The 24,863-nt window shown below is 34.7% G+C and overlaps 1 protein-coding gene across 1 annotated transcript; it reads right to left on the reverse strand.

The window, feature by feature from the left end:
- Positions 1–176: 176 nt before the first annotated feature.
- Positions 177–23,121, reverse strand: Fbxo47 (F-box protein 47). Its single transcript, XM_077801275.1, has 10 exons — positions 23,040–23,121; positions 19,230–19,435; positions 14,513–14,589; positions 12,589–12,666; positions 10,717–10,825; positions 5,025–5,201; positions 3,949–4,095; positions 2,800–2,942; positions 1,077–1,236; positions 177–289 (listed from the first exon to the last, which is right to left on the reverse strand). Exons 2-10 carry the CDS (start codon positions 19,408–19,410, stop codon positions 177–179), a joined length of 1,185 nt encoding a protein of 394 aa, XP_077657401.1. The 5' UTR covers positions 19,411–19,435; positions 23,040–23,121.
- Positions 23,122–24,863: the final 1,742 nt, after the last annotated feature.

The following is a 24,863-nucleotide window of genomic DNA, read 5'->3' on the forward strand; positions in this document are numbered from 1 at the left end:
TTTATATTAATAATCGTGTGAGCAATTGCTGCTAAAATCCTATGCAGCTTTTGAATTCCTAGGTTCCTTAGATGATAAAAAGCCCCATAGATGCTATTCTTCAGGTGTGGAAAAGTAGTATTCTTCTAAGTGTTAATTCAGCGATGTATTCTCTAAATGCAAGGTTTTCTGAGTATTTAGGGAGAGAGTGTATTCATGGTCAAATATAAGACCTCCTTATGGAAGTTAGCCTGAGCATGTACAAGATGGAACAAATTCAAAAAGCCTCTGTCGTCTTCATCACGATCTCCTATATGTCATACACAGGAACAGACAGTAGGGAAAAGAAAATGTCAGTTAAAAATTTTAAAATATGATTTAGAAATATAAGATGTTCCAATTGTTCCTAATAATATTTAAAGAAAAGACTTTCTGTTATTGACCTTTAGTAAGTCGGACATTAATCATTGAAATAATGTAATTATATAAGAACACTGGATTAGAAATCAGAGGAAAAGAATGCTGGTCCATGCTTTATTATTTCTAACTTTATGACCTGTGCAAGTCAGGTTATTTCTCAAAGCCTTATTTTTCTTATCTGTAAAAGAGGATTAATTATCATGTTGGCCACCTAATAAAATATAAAATATTATCAAAAACTATACAAACATGAGATATTATGAGGATAATGATAGTTGGTAAATGAGCAAATTAAAATTTTTGTTGTATAGCATAATTGAAATTTAGTTCCTTTCAGAGCAGACTCTTCAACTTCATGTTCTCTATTGAAACCATTAGCAGATTTTTGAAGTGACAAAAGCTAGGAACTAGGGTTGGGGTTGTGGCTCAGCGGTAGAGCACCTGCCTAGCATGCATGAGGCACTGGGCTCAATCCTCAGTACCACATAAAAATAAACAAAATAAAGGCATCCTGTCCATCTACAACTACAAAAAAAAATTTTTTTTAAAGCTAGGAACTAAAAATATCTCACAAATGAACAATAAAATGTCTGCTCCTTCTATTGTTAGTTTAGAAATAATGGTCTACACAGAAATATTTCTGTCTTAAGTAGAGACTTTTACTCACTCATACTTACCAGACATGATTGACTGCAGCATTTCCATTGTAACACAGGCAAATGCATTTGCCACACTCTGCAGGAAGTTATTTCTTTCCACCAGAGTGCTAAAGACTTTACAGACTTTTTGCATCATTTTAACTGCCCAATCCATGCAGTATAGTTCTTTCTCACACACCTGATTTAGACATAAAAGTATTATTGTAAATCTTCATGTGAAGAAAGAATTTGAAAATGGTACTGACAATGATAGTATGATTTAACATAATGTATTACATATGATACCCCATTGATTTTATAAAAAGGAAATGCTTGTATCTTTAATACTCTTTGCTTTCAAATGGTGCAATTTTAGTGGAAATAAAATATGAAATAAATAAAAGCCTGGTTCAAGATTATCAGAGTATTATTCACTAATACAAGAATTAATGTTGAAAATAGTTATTATATAATAAAATATAAGACTTCTGCTCATTCAATCATTCTGTAAGCATTTATAGAATACCACTAAGAACTGGAGGGGCTGGGATTGTGGCTCAGCGGTAGAGGACTCCCCTAGCACGGGCAGGACCCAGGTTTAATCCTCAGGACCACATAAAAATTAAAAAAGGCATTGTGTTATGTCCATCTACACCTAAAAAAAAAAGAAAAAAGAAAAAGAAAAAAGAAAGAAAGAAAAGAAAAATAAAAAAAAGAATTGGAGATACAAAGATAAGCTATAAAAACATGGTTTGAAGCTGGGGATACAGCTCAGTGATAGATCCTTGCCTGGCATGTATGAGGTGCTGGAGTTGATTGTCGGCACCATGGGTTTAAAAAAAAAAAAGGCATGGCTTTATTTGCAGGGAATATAATGAAGACAATAGAGAATTTCAGTAGGCAAAGCACTGTGGTATCAATTTTCCATCTTGAGAGTCCTAAAGAACACTTATTTGTTTGTTTGTTTGGTACTGGGACTGAACTCAGAAGTGCTTTACTACTGAATTACATCCCCAACTCTTTATTTATTTTTATTTTTTAGTTGTAGATGACACAATACCTTTATTTTATTTATTTATTTTTTCATGTGGTGTTGAGGATGGAAGCCAGTGCTTCACATGTGCTAGGTAAACACTGTACTGCTGAGCCACAACCCCAGCTCCCCCCCCCCCAAACCCTTTTTATTTTTTAATTGAGACAGGTTCTTGCTAAATTGCTTTAGGGCTTTGCTAAATTGCCTAGGCTGGCCTCAAACTTGAGGTCCTCCTGCCTCAAATTGTTGGGATTATAGGCATGGGCCACTGTGCCTGGCTATTTCTACATGATTTAAAAGATACATATTTAAAGACTACATGTTCCTAGGTAAAACTGAAAAGTAAGAATTAATTTATTTATTGATCTGTTGTATGTAGGTTGAACCCAGGATCTTAGTGAATGCTAGGCAAGCAATCTACTACTAAACTACATCCCCAGAACTTTTCATTTTATTTTGAGACAGGGTCACCAAGGATGGCCTCAAACTTTTGATCCTGCTGTCTCAGCCTCCCCAGTAGCTGGGATTGCAGGCATGTGCCACTAAGTCTGGCTTTATTTTATCTTTTTTTTTTTTTTTTTTTTCATTTTTGCAGTGCCAGGAATCAAACCCAGGAACTCTTTAAGTATGCTAGCAAGTGCTCCACCATTAAACTACATCCTCAGCCGCTCTGGTAAATCAATTATAATGTTAAACAACTTGCTAGAGAAAAACTTATTTTTTACTTACCAAAGCCAAAAAGACAATGAGCCTTGCCAGTTCAATGGCCCGTCCATTCACAGCTTTACTAGCCATGAAAGTGAAACAGATGTTATTTCCACTTAGGATTAGGAGACGTGCATTATTCTCTAGAAGCCACTCCCGAGGAACCACTTTTATTAGAGGAAGAATGGTTATTTAATGAGAAATTACACAATAGCTATATTAAACATCTTTAAATACATGCAATATTACATTGCCTTATTGGAAATACAATTAGTACCAAGGGAAACACATAGGAAAAAATGTTTAAGTTTTTCAATTATAGCATTCAACCAGAGCAGAGATTATTGCCAAGCCATGGTAGCTTTTACAAATGTAGAAGTAATGTAGTCAAAGTAATTATCCTACATATATGAGAGGCAAAGTGAACTAATCTTATATAAGGAAGAATCCTAGTAAACTTTAACATCTAAAACATTATGCAGGAATGAAAAAAATTATTTTCACCTCTCCTATACCAGTAGGAGAGGGTTTTCTTCTTACATAACCTAGAAAGATGTTCCTAAGAACTCACAAAATGGGAATAAGAGAGATAATTAAAATATAAATCCTTCAAATAATAATATATTTATAAAATTGGCAATTGAAAGAAAATTTATTAAATGTATTCTTTTCAAACATTATGCAAAACTCTTCAAATATTTTAGAGCAATCAGTGGTTTCTAATAAGGATTGAATTTGTTACCTGTAGAATTTTCCTTACAATTTTTTTTTCCAGTACTGGGGATTGAACCCAGGGATACTCTACCACTAAGCCACACCCCCAGCTCTTTTTATTTTATTATTTTTAGTTGTCAATGGACCTTTATTTATTTATATGTACAGTGAGAATAAAACCCAGTGCCTCACACATGCTAGGCAAGCACTCTACCATTGAGCTACAATCCCAGGCCCCATTTTTATTTTATTTTGAGATAGGGTCTCATTAAGTTTCTGAGGCTCACCACGGACCTACAATTCTCTTACCTCAGCCTCCTTGGTTGCTGGGATTATGGGTGTGCACCACCCTACCTGGCTTTTCTTACAGTTTTATAATAATATTCTAACACTACATTTCTATTACTGTACTTAATACAGTCATAATATTACTGTATATTAGTAAATGAATATTTGTACCTGACAGTTCATCTACAAGACTGATAACATCATCTGCTGTCCACTCTTTGGTGCCTGTATCATACAGTAGTTTAATGGCATCAGCCAAACCTTTCAGACTGGATTCATCTGTAGGTCCTTCTATCATTTTCTGCCAAACCACCTGTCCTGAATTGAAACAGAAACTAGGCTATGATAGAATAATTGGTTTTGTGATACAGATTTCATGGATTGTTTAAAAAGGAAAGTGGATTGCCTAATGAGATCCCATCATTTATATAAGATACTTTCATAATAAAAGGCCAATTCTGATAATAATATAAATTTGAATGTTTCTTACTAATGTGATGAAACATAGCAACAATATAGCCAGATAAAGTAAAGGTAGTTTCATCAGAATAGTGCTTTTAGTTCAAAGATGATGTTACCTCATTACAGAAATTGGAATAAGCAATTTACTGAAATAAAACAAAAACCACTGATATTCTTCCTCAAAAGAACATGCTATATTTGAGAATCTTTTAAACATATATAACAAAACAGTAATTAAATTTTTTATTATATTTATGACCAGTTTTCTTTGTGGAGTACACATAACAAAATTTTAATCTCAGATTAACTCCCTGCTGCTTCTCAACATATTTTAGTTTCCTCCTGATATAAGTCAATGTGGACTAAATAAATGCATGAAATGCAAGAAATGCAAGAAAAATTTAGGCAAAAATCTTGCAAGTCATATTATGCACCTGAAATTAAATAAGCATCAATTCTGCCACTACTTTGCTTCTTAGTAGTACTATTAGACACTCCAGCAGCAAACATAACCTTGGGTTAAGATAATGTTTAAAACTGGAAAACAGCTATTTCACATAAACCCAGGGACGATAAAAAAACGTTTGTTAATGTTCTTCAGCAGAACAATTTCTGTCTTGACGCTTAAGCTAAGCACAAGTTAATGTAGTATATACATCTATGAAATCATGAAATAGGTTAATCATTAGGAGTGGTGGAATTGAACAGGTAAAAAAGATTGGCTTCACAAAGCAAAAGCAATTAATCAGTTAATATAACATACATTCTGAAAAATCAGTGCTCACCATCCTGAGAAGATGTTGGCCCAAAGATGATATACAGTAATCTTGCCTGATTCACCATTGGCCATGGTTTTAATATTCGTGTCAACCAAAAAGCAGAATCACTTCGATGTGTCCAATGATCAAGGAGGACATTTCTACAGAATAGTCTGATCCTTAATTCTAATTTTCGGGCACTTCCTATAAAGCAAAAGAATTATAAACCATTTTTCTAGAGAGGTGGATTGCATATTGGGTAGTGATCACTGCAACACATTAACCATTGTGGGTCATAGTGACCAGTGATCATAAACTGGGTTTCTTTTTTTTTGATACTGGGGATTGAACTCAGAGACACTCGACCACTATTTTGAATTTAAGAGACAGGGTCCCACTGAGTTGCTTCGTGCCTCACTTTTGCTGAGGTTTTTTTTTGAACTCACAATCCTCCTGCCTCAGTGTTCTAAACTGCTGGGATTACAAACATGCGCCACATAAACTGGGTTTCTAAACAAGAATTACCAATAGATTATCTGGTTTTTTTTTTTTCAGTTGCAGATGGACAAAATACCTTTATTTTATTTGTTTACTTTTATGTTATATGGTGCTAAGGATCAAACCTAGTACATTACACATGCTAGGAAAGCGCTCTACCATTGAGCTACAACCCCAGCTGTTAAGATGCCCTAACTTTGTAGTTTGACTTTCTTCTTACCCTTATCTTCTTGATTTATTTTCTCTTTATTTCGTTTTTTTTTTTTTTTTTTTTTTTTGGTACTGGGGATTAAACCCAGGGGCACTTTACCCTGAGCTATATCCCCAGTGCTTTTATTTTTTGAGACAGGGTCTTAATAAATTGCTGAGGCTGGCCTTGAACTTGCAATCTTCCTGCCTTGGCTCCCAAGTAGTTGGGATAGAGGAGAGTGTGTGTCACTCTCCTCGCCTCATTGTTTCTTTTCCTCTTGTTTATTGAAATATAATTTATATACCATACATTCTGTTATTTAAAGTGTACAGTTTTGGGGCTAGAGATTTGGCTCAGTGGTATAGTGTTTGCCTAATATGTATGAGGTGCTAGGTTCAATCTCCACTAGTACCAAATAAATAAACTGTACAATTTGGGCTGGGGGTATAGTTCAGTGGTGGAACATGTGCTTAGCATGCATGAAGCTCTGGGTTCAATCTTGAGCACCCAAAACTAAAATGAAGTGTACAAATTAACGGCTTTTAAAATGGTGTTATTAATTTTAAAAAAACTGTGGTATTTATAAAATTTGCCATTTTATTTATTTATTTATGGTATCAGGGATACTTTACCACTGAGATACATCACCAATATTTTTTTTTTTTTGAGACAGTCTTGTTGAATTGTTTATGGCCTCATTAAGTTGTTGAGGCTAGTCTTGAACTTGTGATCATCCTGTTCCAGCGTCTCTAGTTGCTGGCATTACAGATGTGTGCCACTGTTCCTGGCTTTTTAAACCTTTTTAATTATTTTTTTTTATTTATTTATTTTTAGGTGTAGATGGACACAACACAATGCCTTTATTTTTATGTGGTGCTGAGGATTGAACTCGGGTCCCGCCAGTGCTAGGTGAGTGCTCTACCGCTGAGCCACAATACCAGCACCTTAAACCATTTTTAAGTGTACAATCCAGGGGCATTAATTCCATTAACAATTTTGTTCAACCATAAACATTGTCTATGTCCAAAACTTTTTCATCATTCCAAATACAAACTCTGCAGCCGTTAAGCAATAACTTCCAGTTCCTCCCTTTCCCCAGTTCCTGGTAATCGCTAATCTACTTTCTGTCTCTGTGTATTTGCCTGTTCTAAGTATCTAATGTAAGTAGATTCATATAATATTTATCTCTTTGTTCCTGACCTCTTTTACTTAGTATAATGTTTTCAGTTTATCTATGTTGGATGAAAGCTGAGAATGAAGCTTTGTGAGAAAAAAAAAAGTTCATCTATGTTGTAGCATACTCACATTTTGTTTATTTGTCTATTGATAGACACTTGGGTTTTGGGGTTGTTTTTACCTTTTGGCTATTATGAAAAATTATGAAATGAACATTAGCATACAAGTATTTGTCTAAGTGCCTGCTCTCAGTTTCATTACATATATATCTAGGAGTGGAATTGCTGGGTCATATAGTAATTTTATGTTTAGTTTTTTGAGGGGCAGCCAAAGTGTTTTCAGAAGTTATACCATTTTACATTTTACATCATTTATATTTTACTTACTTGGAGATAAGACAAGTGTAAATAGAAAGTCTAGGGTTGGAGATGTAGCTCATTGACAGAATATTTGCCTAGCATTCAGGAGGCTCTGGACTAGATCTGAAACACAGCAAAAAGTCTAATAATCTAAGACAATACATAAGTACCTCCTGATGTGTTAAGTCAAATGTAAGTTACAAGTTTAGAGGAGAGAGATTACTATAGGCCTTCAGAGATCACAAAATGCTGGGTGGGAGGCTGTCAGGTGAACTGAATCTTAGAAGGAGTCAGGTGAATAGACTCTATTTTATTTATTGAGAGTCCTGGAGATTGAATTCAGGGGTTCTCTACCATTGAGTTACATCCCCAGTCTTTTTTATTTTTTTTTTATATTGAGACAGGGTCATGCTAAGGTGCTCATATGGCCTTTAATTTGCAATCTTCCTGCCTTAGCCTCCCGAGTTGGGATTATAGATATGTGCCACTGTGCCCAGTTTAAGTACTGATTCTTAAAGGATGAGAAGGAGAGATGGTATTTCAGGAAAATGAGACAGAATGAATAAAAGGTAGTGAGATAGAATTGTGTAAAAGGTATCTGAAACACAGTGAGTAGAGAAAGCAATATGCCTAGGTCAAACTGATATAAAGTGTAGTGGACAATAACTTTGAAAAAGTAGGCTGGGAACAAAATGTGAGGACTAGTATAAATAATATGGATTTTATTTTGAAAACATCAAAGAGCTAATGAGGGTTTTTGACCAGAGAAGAACATGATAAATTAATTTTATTATTGATTCATTGGACTTTTAAAAAATATTATTTAAACTGTAAATGTATCTTTAATTTTATTTATTTATTTATATGCAGTGCTGAGTATTGAACCCAGGGCCTCACACATGCCAGGCAAGTGCTCTATCACTGAGCCACAACTCCAGCCCCAATTCATCAGACTTTTAAATCTGCCTTTTTTTTTTAAAGAGAGAGAGAGAGAGAGAGAGAATTTTTTAATATTTTTTTTTTTTTAGTTTTCAGCTGACACAACATCTTTGTTTGTATGTGGTACTGAGGATCGAACCCGGGCCGCACATATGCCAGGCGAGCGCACTACTGCTTGAGCCACATCCCCAGCCCCTTAAATCTGCCTTTTTGATTCATAATTTGTTTTACAGTAAAATATTTCAAGCTGCTAGAAAAGCAGAGGTACGGGGCTGGAGATGTGGCTCAGCGGTAGCGCGCTCGCCTGGCATGCGTGCGGCCCGGGTTCGATCCTCAGCACCACATACCAACAAAGATGTTGTGTCCGCCGAGAACTAAAAAATAAATATTAAAAAAATTCTCTCTCTCTCTCTCCTCTCTCACTCTCTCTTTAAAAAAAAAAAAAAAAAGCAGAGGTACTATAACAAACACTGTGTACAAATCACCAAGCTTTGCCAAGATTTTCTTTTTTCTATTTGCTTCAGATATTTTAAAATAAATAAAATATTACAGATGTTAGAGATTCAATGCCCTTCCTCTTTTTCCGTAGAAGTAATTAATTACCCATCTTGAATTTGTTTTTTGCCCTGTTAGGGTTTTCCAGAGAAACAACCAACAAGAGGGACATCATATACATAAACTATGCAAGTATGTGCGGCAGGAGAGGGAGAAATAGAGGGAGAGAGAAAATATGAAGTTGATTTTCTTTAAAGAATTGACTTATGACTATAGAGGTTGGCAAGTTTGAAATCTGCAGGGTAGATTGGCATGCTAGAGACCCAGGGAAGAGTTGCACTAGGGGTCCAAAGGCAGTCTTGTGGTAGGATTCCTTGCATCGGAAGATCTTTTCCTATAAAGGCTTTCAACTAATTGGATGGTGTCCCCCCACCTTATGGAGGGAAATATGCTTTATTTAAAGTTTACTGATTTAAATGTCCAGCTCATCTAAAAATATGTTCACAGAAAATCCTATAATAATGTTTAACCAAATATGTGAGTACGGGCTGGGGTTATGGGCTCAGTGGTAGAGTGCTTGCCTAGCATGTGTGAAACACTGGGTTCGATCCTCAGAACTACAAAAAATAAACAAAATAAAGGTATTATATCTATCTACAACTAAATTTTAAAAATATAAAAAAATATGAGGGTACTGTGATCTAGCTAAGTTGAAAACCAGAGTTAATCATCATACCTCCCAACTATGTTTTTCTACATTTTTATATATGTGTGTATATAAATGATATAATAGTTAAGATATCATTTGGTAATCTTTTTTCTCAAATTAAGTTTTAAAATTATCCATATTAATATATATGGCTCTAATTATTCATTTTAAATAATTAATGGATTTAATTGTGTGAATACAGCACAATTTGTTTTTTTCCATCCTCCTCATGATAGGCTTTTAGGTTGTTTGGAGGATTTCATGGTTACAAATAATGCTGCAATAATCATTCTTTTTTTTTTTTTGGTACCAGGGATTGAACCCAGGCATTTAACCATGAGCCACATCTCCAGACCCCTCTTTTTTTTGGTAGTTGTAGATGGACAGCATGCCTTTATTTTATTTGTTTATTTTTATGTGGTGCTGAGGATCGAACCCAGTGTCTCACATATGCTAGGCAAATGCTCTGCCACTGAGCTACAGCCTCATCCCACCCCAGCTTTTTAATATTTTATTTAGAGACAGGGTCTTGCTGAGTTGCTTAGGGACTCACTAAATTGCTGAGGCTGGCCTTAATCTTGCAATCCTCTTGCCTCAGCCTCCCAAACTTCTGGGATTATAGGCATGCACCATCAAACTAAGCTAGAAAAGTTTCAAGAACACTAGAATGAACTACTTTGTGCCTAGCACACAATTTAAGGAATAAAATGTTAATTCAGTTGATCACCTCTGAGGACTTTTCTTTCCCCAATCACATACTGCTATTTGCATCAACATTTCATGTGATGTTGATCACTTCCTTAGATTTATTTCTCCTTTTACTGTGTATGAGTGTATGTATATAAATATGTATTCATTAGTACTGGGGACTGAACCCAGGAGTGCCCTACCACTGAGCTACATCCCTAGCCCTTCTTTTTTTAAAATTTTAGACAGGGTCTCACTAAGTTTCCTAGGATAATCTTGAATTTGCAATCCTCCTGCCTCAGCCCCCCAAATTGGGAATGTAGGTGTGTACCCCATGCCTGGATCCAAAAGTTAATTAATTAATTAATTAATATATAATGGTACTAGGCATTGAACCCAGGGATACTTTACCACTGAGCTGTATCTCCAGCCATTTTTATTGTTTTATTTTGAGATAGGGTCTTACTAAGTTTCTTAGGGCCTCATTAAATTGCTGAGGTGGGCCTTAAACTTGCAGTTCTCCTGCCTTAGTCTTCAGTGTCATTGGAATTACAGATGTGCACCACTGTACCTGGCTCCATAATTTATTTTTAAACACTTTTGAACTCTTCTTTTTTTTCCACCTTAATTTCTGTATAACATCATCTGTAAATTGTAGTTCTTTACCTGGTTTGCTACAGACAACAGTCTGCATCTTGCGGGAGAGATTAGTCAACTCACATAAGAAGTTATAGACACGATGGCACTCAAGTTCATCCCAACCTGCTGTTAAGGTCTGAAGAAAATAAAATAAAGGAAACATTGCATGTGTTCAGACCACCAAATCAAAACACAAGTCACTGCCCCTTTATGAGCATAAGTGATTTTAACACATGATTAAGATGATCTATAATTTTTATTCACTGTGGAGAAATTTATATAATCTAAACCAAAATTGCTGTAAAATCCAGTTTCTTTTCGGTTGGAAAGGAAGTATCTTTTCAGAGAACTCTTAAATGGAAAATCAGCTTTAGACACTTGACTCAGTTATACTGTGTCTTGGTCTTAAGATTACGGTAGAACCCTTTGGCTTCCCCTAGCGGTCATTTATGACAATGCTTACAAATGATAGTGATTTAAATATGACAATTTTGAGCATTTTTTATGATTTTTGGATTTTAATAACAAAAAAACTTTTATTTGTATCTCTGAGTATACTAAAAGGCATAGACATATATGAAAAGGAGATTCAAGCTGTATACAGCTATAATTAGATTTCAAAAGGTTAACTAATCACATAAATTCATCTTAAAATAATTGGATTTCAGTAGTTTAAAAATTAATCTTCAGTCCCTAGCATTAATCATCATCATCATCATCATCATCATCATCATCTCTGGAAGGAAAGAAACTGGTAACAGTGATTACTTTTGATGAAGGGAAATCAATAAACTTGGGACAGACCTTATGGGGGACAAACTTTTTACTGTATATACCTTTTGAATTTATGCTACCTATTCCAAAAAAACCGAAAGACCAAAATTTCTGAATAAAAAGGAACACTCTAACTTGGAAGAAGGCTAGTAGGAGGCCCTGGAATCTGGATGTGTATGAGTTGGTGGCTGGCAGGACAGGATACAGCACCAGATTCTCTTGGGTGCAGTGCTTACTTCTTAAGGTTGTTAGTTTTAAATCAAATAATACATGTAAACTGTTTATAACTGTCTGGAACATTGTAAGGGCTTAATTAATACTACTTATTATTTTTATCTTTGCTTATAATAAAAGATTAGTAAAAAATGTTCTTGAAATTTTATAATTTTTTTGGGAGGGGGACCAGGGATTGAACTCAGACACACTTAACCACGGAGCCACATCGCCAGCCTTTTAAAAATTTTCATCTGAGACAGGGTCTTGCTAAGTTGCTTAGTGCCTTGCTAAATTGCTGAGGCTGGTTTTGAACTTGTGATCCTCCTGCTTCAGCCTCCCAAGCTGCTGGGATTACATATGTGCACCACCACACCCAGCTCTACAGCTGATTTCTAAAATCACAACTTAAATAACTAGTCCAAGAGTTTAAACTTACTATAAACATAAACACATGCACATACATACTACCCTATGATATTTTTTTCTTTTTTTTTTTAACAATTGGCTAGACACCTAGAGGACATTGTTATAGAGCAAATGAATGTTAAACATTTGTCATTACTTAGAAACTTAAGAAGAAAATCTGAGATGGAAACACACTATAAGATTAATACATTCTTGGGCTGGGATTGTGGCTCAGCGGTAGAGCACTTGTCTAGCACGTGCAAGGTCCTGGGTTCGATCCTCAGCACCACATAAAAATAAATAAACAAAATTAAGATATTGTGTCCAACTACTTCTAATAAATAAATATTAAAAAGATTAATACATTCTCAAATATTTTCAGTTTTATTTTGCTCTCTTTAAGATTATTGTAAATTCTATTAACCGATGAAAGGACAGATTCCATGCTCTACTTGTTAACAGTTCAAGAAAGCATTCCATTTCTTCTTTCATTAAAAAATGTACCTGTAAAAACATGCCATAACATGGTAATCCTAAACATTGCATAGGAGCTGCACAGCCATTGAATTTTAAACAGGAAACCTGTAAAGAGAACAATTATTAATTCTTTTTTTCATTGGATCTGTACAATGATTTAACATTCAAATATAACAGCAATAAGCAAGTTTTTTTTCAGTACATATTCTGATGAGCACTGTGTTAGTTTCAAAGGAAGTATGAAACAGTCTCTTCCCTCAAGGAGCTCACAATTTATTTAGAAGAATAAGGTATACACGTGTGAAATTACTATAATTCAGGTTAGACTATGTATAAATGTTTAAATGACTGAATAAATACTACATTGGACAATATAAAAAGAAGGAAAAGATAGATTTAGTAATGATCAAAAAAGCTTATGAAAGACACATGTAAAATAAGCAATGTCTTAAAGCAGGGCTCAGATATAAATAAATGGAAAGTAATGGTAAAAGACAAAATTGTATGGAGATAGAAGAAACAATGTTTATTTGGTAAGAAAGATCTGACCAATTTAATTAGATTCAATTAGAGAAAGAAAGGTTGTATGGGTGGGAGAAGCCTAAATTGAATAGCTACTGAAAGATTTTTTTTTTTTTTTTTTGGTGGAGGTACTGGGGATGAACCCAAGAACACCGTACTACAGTTATATTCCCAGTCCTTTTTATTTTTTGTTCTGAGACAGGGTCTCACTAAATTACTGAGGCTGGCCTAGAACTTGCAATCTCCTATCTCATCCTCCAAGTTACTGAGATTACAGGCATGTACCACCATGCCTGACTCACTGAAAGATTTTCAAACAAAAAAATTATCTTGATGAATATGATGCTTTAGGGGAAAAAAAAAGAACAAACAATCACAACCTTGAATTGGTACACAGAACAGTTTGGGGAGTGATGAAATATATGGCAGAAAGATCATTTGGGATTCTGCTGCAATAATACAGACCAGAACTCAGTGTAAATACTTCATGGAAAACAGTCAGAGCATGAGAATAGTTTGCATCTTATTGAGCACATAACTGAACCATCAGAATGTATGTTTGGATGTATTGTAAAATTCAAAAGTCCTGTATAGAGATTATGCCCAAATGCATTGATGTACATTTCCAAGTTTATTAACATAAGAGGTTTGTCATAATATATATTAAAATACTTCCCTGTTTTTTGCATATTTTAAAAATAAGATGCAACATCAGAAATTAATTTATTAAAAAAACTATAACTTTAAAACTTCCTCAGAAATCCTATGTGAGGTAAAAATGCTTCATACTACACTGTTTTATTCTATATATAAATACCCATGATAATGTTTAATTTATAAATTAGGCATAGTAAAAAAACCCAGCAAAAATAACAAATACAACAATTATAATAATGTACCATAATAAAATTGCCAACATCATTACTCCTACACTTTGGGGGCCATTACTAAGTGAAAAAATTATTTGACTACAAGAATTATGATACCATAACAGTACATATGATAATCCAGACAACTCTTAAGTGATTAATGGGTGATAATATATATAGCATGGCTACACTGGACAAAGGCATGATTTACAACCCAGGTGGGATAGATCATACTGACAAGAGTTTTCATCATTCTCCTCAGAATGGTTCATGATGTAAAAGTTATGAATTGTTTACTTCTGGAATTTGCTATCTAATACTCTCAGACTGCAGATCTGGGATTATGTGTGCACCACATTAACTGAAATTATGGATAAGGGGATGACTATATTATACTTTATTTATACTCTGGTAGACTATTAGATTATCACTGATCAAATTTTTAGTACTAATTCATGAGTTGTTATTAACTATAGATTTAAAAGGAGTATAACACATTAGTAATAAAATATTTTTACTAGAAATTAAGACTATGAACAAATTCAGAAGTATGATCTTACTTCTGAGAGTATCTTGTGAATGTACTTTAATCTTTCCTTGGTGGGTAGCAGCAATGTGCATCTTTTAAATAGTAGACCTGAGAAAGTAAAGAGACACAAGAAAAAAGTGACAACAATGCAATTAATTTAAGCATATCAATACTACAGTACAATGTTTTCCTGAAAGTCAAGTACAGCATATCACAGTGAACTAGGATACAAGTTTTACAGGAACACTGGGGAGGAAGGGCACAAAACATTTATACTACATGGCTTCTGATGTCCATCTAGGAGGCCTTGGCAAAACATCCTGCAAAAAGTTGTAAAATTTGTTGGGCGTAGTGGTGCATGCCTGTAATCTCAGCTATTTGGGAGGCTGAGGTAGGAGTATCACAAGTTTGAGGCCAGCCTCAGCAACTTAGCAAGACCCTGTCTCAAAAGGAAACAAACAAAATGGGCTGGGGATGTGACTCAGTGGTAGAGCACCCCTGGGTTCAATCCCAGTACTGAAAAAAAAAAAAAAAAGTTGTGAAATTCACATTAAAGTATTTAGATTTACAAAGATACAATAATAAGAAATAAATATACATTAGGAAAACTTTATCTTTATTCCACAGAAAACAGATTCCAGTCTCTCTTGAAATTAACTTCCCATTCACAAAGGAAAATATTTTAAGAACTGTTTTTTTTTTTTTTTTTAAAGAGAGAGTGAGAGAGGAGAGAGAGAGAGAATTTTTAATATTTATTTTTTAGTTCTCGGCGGACACAACATCTTTGTTGGTATGTGGTGCTGAGGATCGAACCCGGGCCGCACGCATGCCAGGCGAGCGCGCTACCGCTTGAGCCACATCCCCAGCCCAAGAACTGTTAATATAAACATGAAAAGAATGGGAAAAGAGATTTGGTTCTTTTTTCCAAATACAAAAATTTAAAGTCATAAATACTTAAAATTTCAAAGGTTAGAAGTCATTTTTGCTCACAGAAAGTATCCATTTGTATTAAATATCTATCTCTTCTTTCAAAGATATCCTTTTATGGAGTTTACATGTTAGGAATGTGTAAGATTTTGTGATCAGACATTTAAAAAAAGAAAAGAAAAAAAAAAAACCTTCAATTTCCCTCAGTAAGATGTGACTTGAACTACAGTGACATGAAGTATATGATTTATTTTGCCTAAGTATTCTTTTTTCCTAAAATGGCAAGATACTGTTAACATTCTTGTGAGGTCAAATGTCCTCAAACTGAAAAATAAGATACATGGTAGAAAAATATATACCTAAATTTCATGACTTTCTTCAATTTTTTTTTACTTTCTTCAAATTTTATCTCCTCTGCATTTACTATTTTCTATAATATAATAATTATATAATTCTGAAGAATCTATAGGAATCTAATTTATTTTTGGAAGTTGCTGTGTTTGGGTAACATATGAGCAGAACTGAGTTTTAAATATACATGCCCTTTTTTCCCCAGTGCCAGGGACTGAACACAGAGCCACGCACTTGCAAAGCAATTTATACCCCCAGCTCCTAGCCTCATTTTTATATACAAAAAAGACATTTTCAGAGTTTTATTTTAGGTTGAGATCTTTTCCTTTCCTTTTTAGCATTTGGTCTCATGCAATATCATAGCAGAGAAACTGTAAGTTCTAATTGTATGCTGGTTGCCTTTTCTAATGTAAAACTCCTTTTTTTTTTTTTGATACTGGGGCACTTGATCACTGAGCCATATCCCCAGCCCTATTTTTTGTATTTTGTTTAGAGACATGGTCTCACAGAGTTGCTTAGTGCCTCGCTTTTTGCTGAGGCTAGCTTTGAACTCACAATCCTCCTGCCTCAGCCTCCTAGGTGGCTGGGATTACATGTGTGCCCACTATGCCCAGGTAAAACTCCTATTTTTATGGGTTGTAATTTACCATAAAACCCATTATTGGATGATTTTTTGTAAACCACAGGTTCTCTGCTATATTGTTTCAAGACCAACTTCTCTAAGTTTTTCCCATTAAAATAGTCAGATGTAATGTTTTTTCCACATTGGCAATCTTGCTCTCTTTGTGTGGGGAAAAAAAAAAAGCAAATTAAAATTTATAATCTCCAGGTCTGGGGTTGTAGCTCAGTGGTAGAGTGCTTGTCTTGCATGTATGAGGCACTGGGTTTGATCTTCAGCACCACATAAAAATAAATCAATAAAATAAAGGTATTGTGTCTATCTATAACTGAAAATAAATAAATAAAAAAGGACTATTTAAAAAGTTTATAATTTTCAAAAGTACAGGATTCTGAAAATGTTATTTTAATGTCCGAAAATAAGAACAGATCAGATAAGAAGGAAATGTGAGAAAACGGTGTGTACATCAAACATTTACCTAAAGAATCAATCATAAACTAGATATCTGCATCAAAATTAAATGGAATCCTGAAACATTATATGAATGAAACCATTAAAAAAACAACTAGGGGCTGGGGATGTGGCTCAAGTGGTAGTGCGCTCGCCTGGCATGCATGGGGTGCTGGGTTCGATCCTCAGCACCACATAAAAATAAAGATGTTGAGTCCACCGAAAACTAAAATATAATTATTAAAAAATTCTCTCTCTCTCTCTCTCTAGGAAAAAAAAAAACCTATTATGATCAATACAAACTGGGTGCAGTAGCGCATCCTATAATTCCAGTGACTGAGGCTGAGGCAGGAGGATCACCAGTTCAAGGCTAGCCTTAGCAATTTTGCAAGGCCCTAACCAACTTAGCACAGTGATAAAATGCTGGATTAAATTCCCAATACCTACCCCCACAACACAATACATATTTGTATTTTTAAGAGCAATGATCCATATAATTTTCTTTTTCTTTTTTGCTGTGCTCGGGATGGAAGCCAGGGTCTTATCCATACTATGTAAGCACTTATTACTGAGCTACATCCCTAGGCCCTTATAATTTTCATGCAATTGTCTTAATACTTTGCTCATTTGCTTAAACAACTGAGACTTGATCCGGAAAAAACAAATTCTGACTGAAACCAAAGGACAAGCTCTATTATTCAACTAATAATGTTTGAAAAAATATACATATATTTACAATGATAAGAGGCAAAACGTAATTGCCGTTATTCAGTTACAGGATTTACTAAACTGAGTCATAAATACTGAAACCAACAATATTGTATTCATATTGTATACCTTTCATTTGGTCTTATTAAATATACTCATCAAATATACTTTGATGTATTTACATACCTATATAGTCTTCTTTTATTATCTTAAAGTAGGCATCCTTGGACTACTAAAAGGCAACATTTGCTCAACTTATTATTATTATTATGCCTTTATTTAAATCTCAACATTGTCATGCTTTCGTTGATTCTAAAGTAGTTTCAGAGTTAAATAGGTATCAGTAGTCAAGTCAGAATTAGGATTTTATTTTAGCACTCTAGGGAGCATGAAATAAATGAATGGGGTAAAATATAAAAATGGTTATATGGACTGGGGTGGTAGCTCAGTGGTAGAGCACTTGCCTAGCATGTGTTAGGCACTGGGTTTGATCCTTAGCACCACATAAAAATAAATAGAAATAAAGGTATTAATAAAGGTATTGTGCCCATCTACAACTAAAAAATTTTAAAAAATGATTAGATATCAAGTGAAGAAAGACTATATACAATTTCCTTTGACAAGATCAGTTTCATTATAGAATAATGATTTATTAGTAAATGTGCAGAGTGCTTAAAAAGGAAAAAGAAAACATAGTTCTGATTAAGAGAATAAGTGACCTCTCAAAATGATGTGCTTATATTTATATTTTTAAGGACTATATTATAATAGAAATGGAAAAGAGGTGCAAGGATCCTCAGGAAGTAAAGCATAGAAAACATATCAAGTTCCTAAACTGGTAAACCACCTACACAATAAGCATAGGTGATATTGTATCCACATGAAATCACAAGGACTGACACTTTACATTAAAGTACATTTTCTTATCTTTAAAGATAAATGTAAGGGACTGTTAAAGGAAAGTCCTTATATTGAAGAGTTAAAAACACCATATTATTAGGTACATTTCAGGAAATATTCCATATCCCACTAGCGTTATAGAAGTATATAATAAAATCATCTTATTGTTTAATTCTTTACTTGTTGCAATTTTCATTTCTTAAATTACCTAGAGATCTGTAGTGCTCCAGTATAGCAGAGTCTTGTTTCCTACCAGGCAGCTCAAGGTTATGAAAGTCCTGTAGTAAAAGTCTTTTGCTTCCTGATGCAGTCGAAATATAATTAATAATGTGCTGGCTGACTGTTTTAGACACCATACTTAGCATGCTGACATCCTTCACTACCAAAAGAAATATATATATATATATATATATATTTATGTATAAATGGCTTAAATACAATAACATCACTCAGTACAGTCTATTAACTTATAAGTTAACTAAATAATAAAAATAATAAACCTACAAGAAAATATCTTAAAATTGTTTTAAATCCAGTTTTCAATGATTATAAACTTGTTGAGATATAACAATCAATCTACTACATTATTAAGTTAGAGGTATGCTTTAAAGAGTTGGAGCACTGAGCTTTCTCATTCTATCCCTAAGGAGCTAACACTGATTAAATTTTGAAAACAAACTTAATATGAATGCTATTAACATTTTAGCAGAGCCTGAGATGATAAACTAGTTCTTAGGAAAAATTAAAATATTCTAGTGTTTTATGTAGTCTACTCATAGTAATCAATCCTCACCTGACAAATATCTTAAGATTATTTGGAATATTTCCAATGGCAAGGCTTTAAAATTTCCAAGCGTTGATAAGGGCTGAGAATCTGAATCAAGGGTGTTGGAAAAATAGCTGGATCGACGATTACTACGTCTATATTTCTGATTGGGAATCAAAGTGAAACTGGTATTTATTCTAGATGCCATCTTTTTCTTATCTCATGAATTTATCCTGGTTAGAAAAACAAAGTACAAGAGACAAAGAAGAAAGGAAGTTAAGACAATGAAGAGTTTTTTTTTTTGTTGTTGTTGTTGTTGTTGTTTTCCATTGCTGGGGATGGAATCCAGGTCCTGGTGCATGCTAGGCAAGTGCTGGACCATTGAGCCACATCCTCAGATCTGTTGTTTTTTTTAAATGAAAGGTTCCACGTTTTGATAGGCAATAGCTATCTTTTTACATTTACACAAATTTTATTATGCTGTCTAATTTATGGAGTTTTTACCGTAGAGTCTATTTAGCATAATTTGAAAAAAAAAGTAAACCGTTTACCTCTTGATCAAATATTCTAGATAAAGAATATTAGTACGAGCCAGTCATAATAGTCTTTATTTTTTGTGTCTGTGTGAAAATACCAAGATCTCTCCCTCACATTTGTAGACCCACAATCCTTTTTATAAGCCATGTGTGTTCTCTGTATTATTATTAACTATTTTTTAGCATTTGCCTGTAAGTTATTAAAGATTGATGCCTCTAGTTAAAAAAAAAAAAAAAAGAATATTAGTTCGAAAAAACGCATGTTTTTAAAAGAAAAGAAAACTGCAAAATAGGAAAAAATGTGTAAAAGACTTAATGTCTTTTTCCCCCCCAGTAAGGGGAATTTAACCAGAAGTATTCTACCTCTGAGCTAGATCCCATTCTTTTTATTTATTTATAATATTTTTTCTTTATACATGGAAAAAATATCTTTATTTTGTTTATTTATTTTTAAGTGGTGCTGAGGATCTAACCCAGTGCCTCACATGTGCAAGGCATAGCACTTCACCACTGAGCCACAACCATAGCCCTTCTTTTTATTTTTGAGTAGCAACTTGATAAGTTGCCAAGTGAGCCTTGAATTTGAGATCCTCCTGCTATCACCTGAGTAACTGGGATTACAAGTATGAGTTACCTCAATCAGTATGAGTTTTGATATATCTTTTTTTTTTTTCTTTTCTTTTTGTGGTGCCAGGGATTGAATCTAGGGCCTTGTGCATGCAAGGCAAGCACTCTATCAACTGAGCTATATCCCCAGTCAATTGATATACATAAGAAGGAATATTATGACAGGAAAACAAAGGGAAAAAGAAAGAAAAAATATTTAAAAATTAATTAAAAAAAATCATAAGACACCATGTACAGCCAGAGGAATGAGAAGTTATGCTCCATTTGTATACAATATGTCAAAATGCATTCTACTATAAAATAAATTAATTAACCAATTTTAAAAAAATAAAATAAATCATAAGATACATTTAATACCTATCAGGGATGGTGGTATAGCTCAGTGGTAAGCACTTGCCTAGCATGTGTGAAGTCCTAGGCTTACTCCCCAGCACCATACAAACAAAAACAAAAACAAAAAAATCCCATAATATCCATCAATCTGTACTTTCCTTTTACAAACTTTATATTCTAAAAAATTGAAGGGCTGTAGCTCAGTGGTAGAGCACTTGCCTAGCATGTGTGAGGCACTGGGTTCGATCCTCAGTACCACATTAAAAAAATATATTAAAAAAATAAAGCATTAATGTAGCTTTAAAATTTTGTAGTAACACTTAAGAAATTTGGAGTACTGACATGTTCTTTTGTTAAAAACAATAAAAACAAACAAAAAAGAGACTTTAAGTTTAGAATTATTTAAATGTACTAGTCAAAAACAAAACAAAAAAGAAAAAAAAAATAAACAAAATTAATGTACTAGCTCTAACAGATTAAATAGGTGGTAATGCTATTATTAATTATGTGCAGTAAAATATATACATAAACAATGAAATTAAAGTTTTGTAAAACTAGTAAAGCTAGGATGAATAGATGAATAATAATAATTCTTCCCTTGAGTCCACTTTTTCTTTCTTTCTTAACTTTTTGCCGAGAGCCTTATGCTTGCTAGGCAAGCACTCTACCACTAAACCACATCCCCAGTCCATTGGTTCATATATATAGAGAGAGATAAAACTAGAATTTAGCAATCTAAGACTCATTGTTTCTAAAGTAACAATAAGGTATTTCATCAAAGAGTTACAAACATGTCCGACCAAAATGCATTTTCTACTTTCTGTATAAAGTCGCTAAAATCACATTGTTACTTAACCATCTTAAAAGGTTACATTTCATCTAATATCAATTCAAAACTAGTTATACAGGGGCTGGGGTTGTAGCTCAATGGCAGATTGCCTAGAATGTGTGAGGCACTGGGTTCAATCCTTAGCACTGCATAAAAATAAAATAAAGGCATGCTGTCTATCTACAACTACACACACAAAAAAAAAAAAAAGAAAGAAAGAAAGAAAGAAAGAAAGAAAGAAAGAAAGAAAGAAAGAAAGAAAGAAAGAAAGACCTAGGTATATATTTGAAAACTCAGCATATTTAGTGCTAAGTAAAAAGCATAATCTGAACTCCTTTACAACTATACCATAAGGCTTTGCTTCAGCATTCAGTGAACATTAAATTAGTAGATGTTTTAAAATAGTCCTTAAAAACTATACAAGTAACCTGTCAAAACATTGACAAAATATAGGGTTTTTAATATTTTTTAAAGTTGCAGATGAATATGACACTTTTATTTCATTTATTTATTTTTTATATGGTGCTGAAGATCAAACCCAGTGTCTCTCACACGTGCTAGGCGAGCGCCCTACAGCTGAGCCACAACCCCAGCCCAAAATACAGGTTTTTAACAATTAAATTCACTTATAAACACTTGGTATTTACATAATTCTGGAATTTTGTACATATGTGTATGTCTATATATATATATATATATATATATATATATACACAAAACATACATATACACATTTATTTATAACCAAAAAGTGGGATAACTATTCATACTACTTTGTACTCTTGCTTTTTTCAATGAATTCTTTTTCCAAGTCAATAAATACACTTCTACAGATTTTAATGGCTGCATGTAATTCCACCAAGTGGAAGAGCCTTAACTTATTTAATGCACAAGATTGTTTTGAACTTTTCACAGTAGGCATTTGAAAGCATTTTCGTTGTAATAAAATATAAATCTGACCCAAGATTTATCCTATTTGGGCAATTGTATTAAGTGAGACTCGGGTGGTGCTTGTGGGGCTTTTCAAGAACGCACTTACCCCCAGGGTACTTTGGTGTGTCAACCACTAAGGATAAAAAAGGGGCCCGAATTATTTTGAAATTGAAGACTCTTACAATTCCTTATTTTCCTCTCATACTTGGATGTTTTTAATTTTTATTTATTTGTTTATTTTGGGGGGGGGAATACGCAGGCTTTTTTTGAAATTCCTAAAGCTATCTTTCCAAATTTTTTTTCTGGTTTCTTCTCACCCTCCAGAGAACGAGATTCACAGACCAAAATGGTGCTTAGATGGTATTTCAATGCCCCTATTCCATCCCAGTAATTTTGACTCTGTGGGAGGGTTTTGAAAGTCTATTGGGGAAACCTCCCCCCCGCCCCCCCCCCCCGCCATATAATAAACATCAAACAGCAAATCCTGGGGATTTAACATAACCAAACCCTGAGAAGAGACCCATCCCGGATGCTCGCATATCAGCCCAAAACATCTCCAAAGAGGCAAACTGGGGTGACCTTAACAGAGAAAGTGGCCAACAGGAGACTCCAATCACATGGTGATGCACCTTTTACCCCCTTCGGTCCATGAAAAGATGAAACTATTTCCACAAGAAAGTACTGGGGAGAAAACCCCTTTTTACCACAGATTTCGACAGTTTTCCGGCCAAGGAATCACAGGAAAGTGGGAGTTAGTCGCTTTGTCCCACCATCCTCAAATTTCGTAATGTTTAAAAAGAAAATATCTCCTCAGGGCTTTCCCGCGGGGAAGACCGAGGGTCCGACTCCGGTCGGCTCCGGAGCTGCGTTCCCGCCTCCTAGGCGCCCCCGTGGCCTCAAGAACATTTTAGAATCCTCCCAGGAGCCCCAGCGGGAGGGAAGGCCCGCCCCCTCATGAATAGCAAGGAAAGTGGGCTCTGTAGTGCCTGCCCCTTTCCTCATGAATAACTGAGATCCCTCCCAGGAGTCCCCGCGGGAGGCCCCGCCCCCTCATGAATAGTAAGAAGGACTCCCATGATGCTCTGCCTCATGAATAATTACCGAGGGAAAGGTACCTGGAGCCCCAGCCCAGGCCACCCTTGGGTCCTCGCTGAAGACCGAAGTGCTGGAGCCGTTACCCTCTGGGGGAGGGGAGGGTGCAAACCAAGAGCAAGTCCTGGCCAGCCACCCTTCTCCACTTTTATTTCCCTGCACTTACTTTTGAGCCATTTATTTATTTATTTATTTTTATTCCCTCCTCTCTCACCCCAGATATGTTACAAGGTCTTTCAACAAAACTTTTGTTGGAAAAACACGTCCAAATTTTATTTTATTTTTTTTGTCGTTCTGGAACTCAGGACCTCACCCAGGCCAGGCAAGTGTTGTACCATTTAGCCGCATTCCCAGCCTTTTTTATTTTTTATCCTGAGGATTTCGCTAGGTTGACCAGCATGCCTCCGCCTTCCAAGTCGCTGGGATTACAAGCTACCATGCCCAATTAAAATAAATAAACAAGCAAACAAACCTGTTTGCCTGTCTACCTAGGATCAAAGGAAGATGAATGTCTCTAAGGCACTCTAGAATGGAGCCCAAGACAGATCTTCCTAGTTTGGCTCTCTTCCCTTGAAGATTAAATTCTCATTCATTTATTTATAGAGTCAGTAACCATTTATTGAAGCTTGCGCTGGGCCAGGCAGTGGAGTAGACCCTAAGGACACAACAGAGAACAAGACACATAACTTTCCTGCCTTAATGGAGTTTATTAGTCTGATGGGGAAGATAGAATAAACAGACAAATAAGGTATGTACAGATGGTAAGAGTGGTGCTATAGAGAAATAAGGCAACAGAGAATAACAGATGTGCATAGAGAGGGAGCTACTTTAGATGGACTGGTTATGAAAATTCCTTTGAGTAGGTGACATTTAATTTGAGAACTAATGCAGAAGGGACTGAGGTTAGAGGGAACAGTGGGAAAGATTCTTTTACTCTGGGGGACAATTCTACCCTATAGCCAACAAATAAAAATAAAATATGTAAACAAAAAAATACATCAACTGTATAAAGGTTGAGTTAAAACTTAGAAATAACTCATACTCTGATACTCAGTTACAAACACTAATCAACTTTGACACTGTATCATCTTATTTTTCCTGTGGTCCTGGGGATTGAACCCAGGGCTTTGTGTACATAAGGTAAGTACTCTACCAACTGAACTATATTCCCAGCCCAATGTTGTATCTTTTCAAGCCTCCACCCCTCTTTTTTTTCTCCTGTCTCAAATACATTTGCAGATCGTTGACAAGGTCTTAGCTGCTAGGCAGTGGGCCAGGAGTGCTTAATGGATACAAAGATTCTGAATGGTA

Source organism: Urocitellus parryii, chromosome 7 (assembly GCF_045843805.1).
Source record: "Urocitellus parryii isolate mUroPar1 chromosome 7, mUroPar1.hap1, whole genome shotgun sequence".
Lineage (NCBI taxonomy): Eukaryota > Metazoa > Chordata > Mammalia > Rodentia > Sciuridae > Urocitellus > Urocitellus parryii.

Excerpts from the sequence above, each read along its gene's own strand:
- Fbxo47 (XM_077801275.1), bottom strand. The coding sequence starts at position 19,410 with ATGGCATCTAGAATAAATACCAGTTTCACTTTGATTCCCAATCAGAAA. Across the intron at positions 10,826-12,588 it reads GTTATGGCATGTTTTTACAG|ACCTTAACAGCAGGTTGGGA; the intron begins GTACATTTTTTA and ends TATTTTCTTCAG. Across the intron at positions 2,943-3,948 it reads TCTTGTAGATGAACTGTCAG|TGGTTCCTCGGGAGTGGCTT; the intron begins GTACAAATATTC and ends CTCTAATAAAAG.